Below are 12,035 nucleotides of genomic sequence, written 5' to 3' on the forward strand. Positions count from 1 at the left end.
TCTCCTCCTTTCTTTATGTTCTCTTCTGCTGGTCTGCTCTATGCTCTCCTCTTTCTATGCTATCCTGTGCTGCACTATCCTCCTCTATGCTATGATCCCCCTGCGCTACACTATCTGCCCTTCAATGCTGTGCTATGCACCCTTTAAAGCTTTTAACAGCTGTGGGATTTGATCCCCCACTCTCCCAAACACCACCTCACTGTTTTATCAGTCTGAGCTATCTGCCCTGTAACACTTTCACACAAACCTTACTTTGATTGTTGGTCTCTATCCCTGAGAGAAATGATGATTAGATTGCTTAAAGAAGAAAACCTAGAAGTCCACAGAGCATTTGAGGGAATTGAACACATGATGCTTCCAACCCCAGACAGCATCCCATCATCCTGAGCTACTCTTTGTGAGCAACTTTGTTCAACTTTAAAAGTCCTGTGATCAGTTTCCATGTTGTAGGAGGCTCAAGGTTCACAAAACAGCCTGAGTTCAACTACACACTGAAATGTTGAATCCTAAAGTTTCTCTTTTCATTTCGGCTTCATAAATCCCAGCCGACTCTGAGCTGAACAACCTGCCCTTCCTTTTCTAAAAGTCATCAGCATCCACAGGAGTTGAACCCCCTCCCTCTGCTTCCAGAAGCTGCTCTGTACCTGCCTGAACCACCAAATCACAGCTTCAGTCTCCTTTCTGAGCTGGTTCCATTCTTCTGTTTGGATGCTGAACTGCAGAGTTTATTTCTTTAAGAGCTTTGATCCCTCATCCTGACAAACTAAAAGCTTCTCAGTCACAGTTTGAGTCATTAAATGAGAGAATGTAACTTTCCAACTTAAAGATTTTCAGTGGAGACATTTAAACTTTTTTAAGCAGCACTCACAGGACTTGAACATATGATCTCAGAGTCGCAGAGCAGTTTATTGACCCTCTGAGTTAAGACTTTGCTTGTTTATGTTGCTTTCTTGGCACTTTTTACCCGAGACTGATGACTGCAGACACTATTTTTTAGTCTTCCAACATGTTTCCAGTGAAGCAGCTTTACTCATCAACTGTCTTTGGTTTGTTCAGCTGATTTGTGTTGGGTTGGGTTGGGACTGTTCTTTCTCATGCTCTGTATCCCAATAAAGTCTCTTGGTTTCAAGATTTGAAGACTGAGAAAAATTGAGTGGAACATGGCAAAGGCTCGAACTCTGTCACTGCAGATCAGCAGGAACAGCTGAGAACAGGACAGAAACTAAACTTCACATTCGATGCAGATCAGTTTGGAAATTTACTGAAAGTAGTTTAATGAGGGGATGGTGCTGAGAGCTTCTTCCTCTCATCCTGTTCTTTTTAAAAGTGACAAATGTGAATTAACGTGGACACAGTCAGGACAAACCGACTTGAGGCACCTCTCCGAACGCATCAAGAAGCACGAACAATCAAGAGTTCATATGGGAAACTGCGTCAAACTAGCTGTGCTTGGAAACATTAGCATAGCAGCGCAGCTGGATGATGGACACCGCGTTGCGGTAAGCCTTATATGCGGTGTTGGTAATGTGAGTTGACCAGATAAAAAAAATTAACTGGGACAGCTGACTTGCTACTTATCAATTTACCCATTGAATGGGTCACTTTAGTCATCATCGCTACTGTTGCCCCTGAGAAATTTGTCAGGAGCTGCCACTGCATTATGCTTTAAAAAAAAGAGAGACTAACAAGTTTGGCCATTATGAACGCTCAGTGACCTCAGTCGATGTCTCGACTCTGCTTAAAATTTTCATCAGTAGGTCAACTGAGAGGTCCACTTTTGGAAATGCATGAAAGTGTAGCGACACCAATCCACCACTGTAGACTCAGCACCTGAATGGGGGAAGATGAGAGTAACAGGTTAAAAATAGAAAACTAAACAAAAATTAATACAAAAAAAGAAAATAAGTCACATTATTAAATTCAAACAAACAACAACAAAAAGAAAACACTGATAAATGGTTTAACAAAAAGCTCTACATAACCACAAATTGACAAAACACAAACGATTAACCAAAGATCCAAACTAATTTATACCGCCTGTCACTCATACACAGTGACAATGTGGCTTGACCCAGTTAGGGGACCCACAAAACGAAGCAGCGTGGCTGGGGCAAAACAAAACAAACACACAAAAACAAGGCCCAGGAAAAAGCCAAGACAAAGCAAAGCAGTAGTGGTCTCTCAGGTTAGCCGGTGTAGTGCTGCTGCTTGGTTATTCTTTGCCCTGCAATACAAAACAGGCATGAGCACCTTACCATGACTGGAGGAGGAAGCTAAAGCCACCGCGCTACAGACCAGCGTGGATCGGAGGGATCGATGCTCCAACGAAAGCTACCAGCTTTGGACATGGAGTGCATGAGGAGGCGGAGAGCAGAATGCAGCAACACATTGGGGTGGTCTCGTGTGCGGAGGCTGCAGTCCTCGCTGCGGCGGTCCCCGGTTCGAGTCCCGCACCGGACGGCCCTTTGCTGCATGTCTTCCCCCTCTCTCCGCCCACTGCTTCCTGTCTCTCTCCAACTGTCCTATCCATTAAAGGCATAAAAAGCCCAAAAAATTATTTAAAAAAAAGAACGCAGCAACACAAAAACAAGCTGCTAGGACACAAATAATAGAGATCGGCCAGCTTGTCAGAAGAGATGACCTGCAGTTGACCTGGTGGTCCTACGGACAGCAGCTTGTTCCAGATCAACAAAAGAAGCAATTCCCATCGCTGGAACCACAGACGAAGGTGGCATAAAGGATACTGGGTCAGACGGAGGAACCAGCTGGCGAGGATTAGTTTGAGCCACTGCTTTGGCCTGAACAAAGGTAGACAACAGGTTCTCAGGCCCCAACACTGCCCAATCTCCATCACACAACAGCTCATCCTCTGACTGAGGCAGCGCAGGAGGAGGTGGAGAGGAAACACCAGCTCTGCCTGGAGAACTGACCCTCAACTCAGCCTTCAGCAAAGACCGATGGACCTGTCTGGCTCTGGTTGGGTCATCCCAAGGGGCAATGGTGTAAACCAGACCTATTTGACTAGCGGCCCGGATACGGCCCGCCGGCCAGATACAGCCCACTTGAAATTTTTTTTTGTGGCCCGCGAGACATATCTATGTAACGCGAGTGACATAGATGCGTGATGCATAGCCAAATGCAACCAATCGCACCAATCACAGCGCTGCTCTGCAGTTGCCTGGGCTCATGGGTGAGAGAGGTTGGCACCAGTATGGCGCTCTCTCAACCCGAGGAGAAACGGAAAATGACTTGAAAAACCAACGGAAAATGACGTTGACGCGCTGTAGTGAAAGCAGACAAGGACAGAGACCTTCTTGACTGCCCTGTGAGGACTGGTCTATTCGGTCTCCAGTTTGAAGCGCTCTGAATGTAGTTAAATTCAGCAGGTGGCAGTACTGTGAATGCACAAATGCCGGATCCATTGAAACCTCAAAGAAGAAGACGGAAGACATTACGTCACTTCCGCTAATGTTCAATCATGGCGTCCTCCAGGAACGAAGACGGCATGAGTGAAGCACACCCGAGGAAAAATTCCAAAAAGACTAAAAATCAGGGTAAGTTGTACATGGGTCGGAGACTATTAGCTGGTACCCAGTTATCCGTTAATAGTGAATGAGAGAGAGGATTTTTTTTTTCTATTTAACTGTAATGTTGACATAACTCTCGCGAGCCATGCACAAATTAGCATACAGTTAGCAAGCGAGCCTTCATGTTGTAAACAATCTTTTCCCCCCCTTTCTTAAAACTACGACAGATGTTCACACAAACGTTAAGCACGAGTATTACTTGTATTTCTGCTGTATACATATCAAACTATGCTTTGCGGTTTGATGCCGCTTTATTTGTTCTAAAATTGGAAAGTAATGAAGAACATCAGGCAAACGGGTGCAACTTCGGAAAGAACCACTCATCGTCCTCAAATAAAGTAACCGTAATGCAAAACTGTTCGGTTTCCCTACTCTACATGTATTTAAGTGAATGTGTTACCTCTGTATGGACAACCATAAGCATAAACATATGAGGTGTCATATTTTTCGTGATTGCAACGCACGTGTTTTGCAGTGGATGAATCTGAACTTCTGACTGTTCCTGATGGATGGAAGGAGCCAGGCTTCACTAAAGATGACAACCCCCGCGGCCTGCTAGAGGAGAGCAGCTTTGCCACCCTGTTTCCCAAGTACAGAGAAGCTTACCTGAAAGAGTGCTGGCCACTGGTGGAGAAGGCTTTAGGAGATGCAGTACGTACACAGAATTGGAAATGAGTTTTCTACCTGAACGTAAATGGCAGCAGTCGATAAAATGTTGGAAACACTGAAAACTTGCTGATGGTTATGTCCCTCCTGGTTCAGTGGAACATGCTCATTTCGCACTGACGTACTGCTTTTCTTCCCCTTCACTCAAAATTGCTTTCTACCAGCAGATGTTGCTTAATGAAGCTGCTGTCATCAGTTTGTAGATTAATTGCCCTGTTGTTTAAATTCAAAAGAAGTTCCATCTTGAATTCATACGTATAGATTTAGAGTTTACAGATACTTAATGGCCCTAGCCTTATGGTATTGATAAGAAAAAGTGGTTCTGGTAGCTTGGCTATCCTTAGCTAACAGACCTGGGGCCAGATGGATTAATGCGTGAACACTTAGAGGCCACATGTTCTAACAAAAAAGCATATAGAGTTTGCTTGGCAAGATTTCGCTTCTTATTATTATTATTATTATGTTTATAGTGTGTTCTTATTTAATTATAGCGGCGACAGGTGACTGCAGCCTTGCGCCAAGGTTGTGTGTATAATGGCTGCGAAAGACCATCTCAACCAGGCTTTACGAAGACGACATGGATTCAGAGATCATTTTGATTTATGGCACGAACAAGTGGCTTACACCCTGCTGTAGGATTTCAAAGTCCGTTTAAGAAAACAAACCAGTGGGCAACCAGTGAAACGACTCGTTAACTGGATATTTTGTACATGCAGGACGAATAGGGGTTGAGATATAATCATAAGTAATTCCCTTTCAGTGTGGGTTTGAAGTGCTTTTAGCTTTAATTATCATTGTTTTTGGATGATTAAGTGTTTGACATCTATGCTGATGTAAGGAAATGTCATCTCATGTCATCTTCCTCACTCTGTCATGCTGATTTTGCATTTTGTCTCAAATCGTTCATTGCGTTGATCGTGTTTCTCTCAGCACATCAAAGTTTCTCTCGACCTGATAGAAGGCAGCATTACAGTCTGCACCACTAAGAAAACGTTTGACCCCTACGCCATTGTGAGAGCAAGAGACCTCATTAAGCTCCTGGCGAGGAGCGTCCCATTTGAGCAGGTAATGGTCTTCTCAGGAACTGATTTTTTTTTTATTTATTTATTTTTTCCTTATCCAATCATTAGACATGATGCTGATTTGTGTATTCACTGTGCTCCTTAAAGGCTGTACGAATATTAGAGGATGATATGGCCTGTGACATCATCAAAATTGGGACCCTGGTGAGGAACCGAGAGCGCTTTGTGAAGCGAAGGCAGCGGTTGATCGGCCCCAAGGGCTCCACCTTAAAGGTAAGTTCCGCAGCAGAGACGAGCGCATTTCCCACCTGCACGGGGGGACAAAACATTTTCTATCCTGTTGCTGATGCTGGCCGCACATCTTTGGGATTAGGGTGAGGGTTAGCTTTCTGTAAAGTAATTATACAGTCTTTATAGAGTCAGTTAAAGAATGTTTATATCCTTTTTTTTTTTCTTTTTTTTTTTTGTGTGTGGGTTTGCCTGTAGGTCACGTGCAGCAATTTTTAATCTCTAAGATGTTCAGTGTCTGAAGTGTCTGTATTCAGCCAGATCATCAACACTGTTGACATATAATTCATATAATTTATGCAAGACATGTTATGCCCTTTGAGGCAGTAACAGCAGCTGCTTTTTTTCTTCCACTTCTTTAAACTTCTATTCAAGCAGAACGTTTTAGGGCATGGAGTGAACCCACTCCAATTCAATTCAGTTTTATTTATATAGTGCCAAATCACAACAAATGTCCTCTCAAGGCACTGCAGTGGCTCCACCCTGCCTCTTTTGACATCTGCCGTTCGTAATAACCTTTGAGTGTGTTGTTGTGGTATGAGAAAACAAACAGAAAATGGACTTAGAGCTCAGACCACATGCCAAACTGAGAGGAAAAACTCGATTGCAAATTTTGCTCTGAAATGCTTAAATTTCCCTAATTTGCAGTTGGACGATCGGCAGCTGGTGGGTCACCAATCTTTCTTTTAGACACTGTCTCGTATTTTTAGGCAAGTCTTGTGTTGATCTGGCCCAAGTTGCTAAAACACGGTTCTCGGAACGTGATGACTACACTATTAAGAACACTCGTTGTAAGTTTTCAGCCGCTAACATTCATAACTTCAACTTCAAATGACGATGCACCTCTGGAAGGTTGAAGCTCTTGCTGTTGACATTTGGTTTGATATTAACCCATAAGAACCTGGACCCATTTCTACTTAAATGAAAATTAAGGGGGTCATAACACAGACTAAATAGACCACATAGAACACATTTCTGAAATTTTTTTCAAAATACCACCCCCCACTGTCAGATCTGTAATGTGACATATGTCACATTGGGCGTTAAGAACCTTGATAACTTCTCCATCAAGGACATTAATGGGGACATAAAACAGACTATATAGAACACATTTCTGACATTTTTCTCAAAATAACACTCCCTGGTGTCAAAGATGTGTCAATGGGTGTTAAAAGGTTTAAATGGTTTGAATCTTTCCTTTAGCAACCAAAAACAAGCCATTTAAATTTAGCTACCTCTGCCCGTAATGGTAACCTGGCACACAGACATCTTGGAAATGTTATTATGGGAAGACTAAATCGCATAACCTGTCACATGACCCACCAGGATGTTAAGTATGGGTCACTCTGGCAATTCATGAGTTGAAATCAAGGATAAAGTTTTTCATGGAATTTTCCAGAACATTTAAAGGGCGCGTGACATGGGTTCTTATGGGTTAACATCTGATCCCAACATTAAATAATACAGTTCACTTACTGTAAAAAAAAAATAAACTATTAGTGCTCTACCAGTATTAATAAAAAAATGTTATATCCCAACAAAGGAGTCAGACTTCGAATTGGTGTTCAGTTTATTACCAGTTGGAAGTTTGAAATTCCAGTTTCAGAGCAAAATGTTTAGGCTGTGTTTTTAGAGTTTTTGTAGTGACTTCAGACACCAAAATAACATGCTCTTAAGCACAGAAAATTGATGATTCCACAGCATATTCCCTTTTAATGTTTATTTCTCCCTCGTCACCTTTCTCCAGGCATTAGAGTTGCTGACCAACTGCTATGTGATGGTGCAGGGCAACACGGTGTCTGCACTGGGGCCCTTCAATGGCCTGAAAGAGGTAAGTTTCTCACAGATCCTCCTTCTGTTCACAGACGTCCAGTCGAAGAACTCATTCGCAGTACTTGTTCAGGGGGGAAGAAACCGTTGAATCGCAGTTTGAAATGAATTGTTAGATATACGAGGCTGAATTGCACCCATGAAAATGTGTCTGCATTGGTTAGATTCATACATGTGCTTATTATACAAGCCCATCTTTTAGTGTGGAAAAACCCTTTGAAAATGTTTTAATTGCCATTGTTGAGAGGCAGCAAAATTTCCCTGAGGTTAATTATGCTTGGGATAGTGGAGAGGTGAAACTATTGAGCTCTGTAGGAAAATCTGGGTGATTCCAGCAACAAATGATAGACAAACATGTGAGCCAGTGGCTTCTTTAAATTGTGTGAAATAAAGACTATTTCTTCTTGCTATTCAACTCGGTATAATACAATGCTCAGAATTCTTATTTTCACCGAGTTAGTTTCTAAATACATTCAAGCTACTAAGCTCAACAAGTGCTGCTAGCTTTGCCAGTTAGCTTGTGCTAGCTAGAGTAGCATTGCCAAACTAATTACTTAAGCTATTTGGCTGTAAATAAAAAACAATTTTAATGTTTTTTTGCTTATTTTACTTAAAGCAATTCTATGTAGCATTTCTACCTTAAAATAACAGCTTGAAAAAATTTGTGCGGCTAGAATGAGTTTTAATATGACGATTGGCCTGTCTCCTATGCCCTTCGGGGATCTGAGTTGGAAAAACTGCGCTATGTAACTTTGCTGGACCGGCCCGGGAGCTGAGCGGAAGTACTTCCACTTGCTTTCTGGCACACCTACCGCAAAAAAAAATAGACTCCTCTCCCCTCTCACGCTCCCAGGTACATTTGATTACTCTTACCTTCTCGGTCAACATAGCTTGCACCTTCTGACTCCTCGCCGGTTCGTCAACAAACGTGAAAGCGAAAGGGTGTTGTATTTACGACAGTGTAACCGTACATTACCTCCAAGCCTGTAGGGGGAGCTCCATAGTGGGCTTTTTGAGAAGTTACACTGTATTGCTTTAAACTAACTGCTCTTGCTGCCTTCCTCAATTGACTAACTAGCTAAGTGGGGCTTATGCAGTGAGGTAAAGCGTTGGTGGCCAACAGCAGTCGCCGTTAGCTGGTGAGCTTGGTCACGTTGGAAGTGTTTCTCAGGCACAACTGTCAAGAAGTGCCAACATCAAATGTTTTTGGAAATGTTGCTCCATGATGCATATAAGTGGAGATATATTGTCTTGAATTTTCTTTAGTTACTTCATATATTTAACACAATTAAAATGATTATTTCACGATTAACTTTTATCCATTTAACACCTGAGGTCTCCATTGGTGGTTAAAAAAACCCACCAATGGTTGTTGCTCAGATGTTTTTTTTTTTAACTTCATTATGTTTATCAAGTCTGAGTTAAAGTGAATAATCAAATCAGAGCAGCATTTTGTAACAATAAAATGGAAATCACGTCTCGTCCCTCTGTTGTGTAGGTACGTAAAGTGGTGTTGGACACCATGAAGAACATTCACCCCATCTACAACATCAAGGTAGGTTGACGTATAGTTGTTACGGTCGAGACACTTTGTATTAGCCTACAACTCAAAACCATCAGTGACTGCATTAATGCCCAATGAAGATTTTCTCCATCCTTGTTCTTGACCTCCTGACTGAAACCAATTTTCTCTGGGTTTGTATGCCATGGCTGGCTCAACCTGGAGCTGAGGGCACGATTAGAGGACCAGGTGTAGAAATAAATCGGTTTAAACTAAGGGTTTCACTCCCTGCTTTCCCGTGAAGCAGTGATCATGGTTACTACGGTTACTACGTGTCATGCGGTTGGACTTGCTGAGGTCAGGGTTGCATGCACGCTACTTATCTTGACTTAATCAGATTAAATTTAAGAAATGTGTTGTTTATCCCAAAGGGAAATACTAATGTTGTAGTTCATGTTTCTTTTTATTTTCCATATTAACCCAGAATCACTAGTTATCAGCAGCCATTGCATGTGTCATTGCACTGTATCTGTGACCTGCTCAGTGCTGCAGTTGAGTACCCAGGCTCCGCCCTCGCAGTGACGCAACACCTTCGGCTCTGCCACACTTACTCAGGCAAACTGCTCATTCAGGTGGATTCGAGTTCCCGAAAAAATGGGAACTCCACCCACTTTGTCGGGAAGCAATCAACTTTGAGCAGCGCCAACGGCCCAGGGTAGAGGCGTGTTCAAGGTAGTGACGTGGTTGAACTGCCACTCAACCCATGGATTGTACACGGAAGCGCTTCATTCAATATCAACATGGAGCAGCGTCAAGCTTTTGACACTGCTGTAGATGCTGTAATGAAAGTGTTCGACGGGAGATTCTCGTTAAAAATCGAGCAAAGAACAGCCCTTGAATCATTTCTTGACAGGAAAGACGTTTCGTCTTGCTCCCTACTGGCTTTGGTAAGAGTTTAATCTACCAGTTAGCCCCGCTGGTAGCTAAATCATACGTCAGAGGAAAGAGTGGTGTGATTGGCTTAAGCTTAGGCACAGCCTTTTCTGGCCACAACCAGTAGCAACCCGAGGGAGGCGGGTTGACCAGGCCATTTCGAATCGTATTCGTTATGGTCTTGGTCAGACCAGAATCTCGAAGAGATTTGAAAGTCTATGTTAATCAGGCTAGCAGTTGAGCTGAAGAAGCCTCTGACTGAACACACATTGTTTCATCACAGTGTCGACCCAATGCTCTTGTAATGTTATTCCAAACCATAACGCATCCAACCATTATGCATTTTCTGTGGTTGTCTTCATCGAAACCCCCACACAAGTACACCGTCGGTGCTGTTTTCACATCTGTTCTCCTTCATCATAACTGCTCCATGCACTAAAAAAAAAAAAAGAGAAGAGGAAGTTAAAGTTCCTCGGCGATGATGCACAACTAAGCGTTGTTTGCACTGTGACAATTTCCTGTTCGTTTCCTGACTAATTCACAAGGTCTTAAATTGACTGTGTGATGTCAGCCTGTTTGTTCTGAAACTTAAACTGTCACGGCGACGAGTTAAAAAAAAACAAAAAAAAAAAAAACAAAACAAACCTCATTTTTATCAGCAAGTTAGCGATTCGGTACTGATCGTGATCACAAAGCAGTCACTTTTGGTGGAAGCAGGACAGCCCCCAAAGTTTAACCTTTTTGTTCCTCTTGTTTACTCCCCTCTCCCAATCTTTCTCTCGGCTGCACCGGTTAGACGCTGATGATCAAACGGGAGCTTTCCAAGGACCCCGACTTGCGAGCGCAGAGCTGGGAACGCTTCCTGCCCAACTTCCGCCACAAGAACCTGTCCAAGCGCAAGGAGCCCAAGAAGAAGAGCACGAAGAAGGAGTACACGCCGTTCCCACCTCCGCAGCCAGAGAGCAAGGTCAGGGGGAGCTCGCTTGAAGCCAGATATCTGCCTAACCGCTTTAATGTTGTCGCTCATTGATTGAGTCTTACTAACAGTCTCTATTTTTTTCTCTATACATTTTTCAAGACTAATCTGCTGAGATAAACAAACTTTGAATATGTGTGTTGTTGTTTTTTTAACAGGTTGACCAGGAGCTGGCAACTGGAGAATTCTTCCTACGTGAAAGTGTGAAAAAGAGGAAGAAGATGGTGGAAATCAAGGTGAGCTTTTTTAAAAACTTTTATCTCCTCTGTCTCTTTGTTTCTTAAAAGTTTCAGTTAATAGCAGCTGGCTTCGGCCAATGCAGCTCAAAGTGGCGTCATTTAAAAAGGAAAAAGAAACAAAACCACAAAGTGACATATGTGACCGTTGACGTTCCTCTTTCGCAGGTGAAACAGGCGGAAGTACTGACCAAGAAGCAAGAAGAGCGGAACAAAGCTTTCATTCCTCCTAAAGAGAAGCCTTTGAAGAAAACTGCTAAAGGTAGATGTAAAAATAAAACAAACAAAAAAAAAAACCAAAGCACATGTATTGTAAAGGTACAGCTATAGCACAACTAATCTCTATCCCACCCCTGTCGACCGTTTCTGTCACAGCACCTACAGAAGGCAAGCTGGACATCGAAGCCATCAAGGACAAAGTGAAAAAAGCCAAAACAAAGAAACTGGGGGCCCCGCCAGTAATCCCAGCTCCGCCCACTACCGCCACCACCACCAACAAAAAGAAAAAGAACAAAAACAAAGGCTAACCACACGCCAAAGCCACTGCTACCGTATATTATGGTATCAATTGGACAGAGTTACAGACACTGTAAGCACAGAGGAGCACAGGCTGTCACACAGACATGCTGTGTTTGTGTTTTTGGATTAAGATGAATAATTCCATCACAATCTCTTAAATCTGTTTTAATCTACTCCTTCTGTTTTGGAGAATTTCCTGTCTGTTATATTCTTTTAATACGGACTGGCATTTGCTGGGCTCAGTATTTATAGTATACCAAGAGTGTAAAAGAAAATGTACAGTAAATGGTTTCTTTCCTCTGTTGTCCGCCTTTGTACATGGACAGTATTTACGCCTCGGATTGTTTTCTATGTTCAGGAGGGAGGCTCGCTCACTTAGAAATGTGAAATAAAAGTTTTTCTATGCCTCTGATACTTACTTTCATAAATCCTACTATAAACATACTATAAATGTATATTCCTTTACAAAGAGACAAA

General features: G+C 42.6%; 1 protein-coding gene across 1 annotated transcript; it reads left to right on the plus strand.

Moving 5' to 3' along the window:
- The first annotated feature begins 3,475 nt into the window (after positions 1-3,475).
- On the plus strand, positions 3,476-11,970 carry krr1 (KRR1 small subunit processome component homolog). The gene is made up of 10 exons (XM_075471921.1): positions 3,476-3,554; positions 4,063-4,238; positions 5,184-5,318; positions 5,423-5,548; positions 7,311-7,394; positions 8,892-8,948; positions 10,624-10,794; positions 10,962-11,039; positions 11,208-11,301; positions 11,415-11,970. Exons 1-10 carry the CDS (start codon positions 3,479-3,481, stop codon positions 11,564-11,566), a joined length of 1,149 nt encoding a protein of 382 aa, XP_075328036.1. The 5' UTR covers positions 3,476-3,478; the 3' UTR covers positions 11,567-11,970.
- The last annotated feature ends 65 nt before the right edge of the window (positions 11,971-12,035 follow it).

Source organism: Odontesthes bonariensis, chromosome 8, assembly GCF_027942865.1.
Source record: "Odontesthes bonariensis isolate fOdoBon6 chromosome 8, fOdoBon6.hap1, whole genome shotgun sequence".
NCBI lineage: Eukaryota > Metazoa > Chordata > Actinopteri > Atheriniformes > Atherinopsidae > Odontesthes > Odontesthes bonariensis.

Coding starts and splice junctions, on each gene's coding strand:
- krr1 (XM_075471921.1), top strand. CDS start 3,479: ATGGCGTCCTCCAGGAACGAAGACGGCATGAGTGAAGCACACCCGAGG. Junction 4,239..5,183: donor AGAAGGCTTTAGGAGATGCA/GTACGTACACAG, acceptor TGTTTCTCTCAG/CACATCAAAGTTTCTCTCGA. Junction 8,949..10,623: donor ACCCCATCTACAACATCAAG/GTAGGTTGACGT, acceptor TGCACCGGTTAG/ACGCTGATGATCAAACGGGA.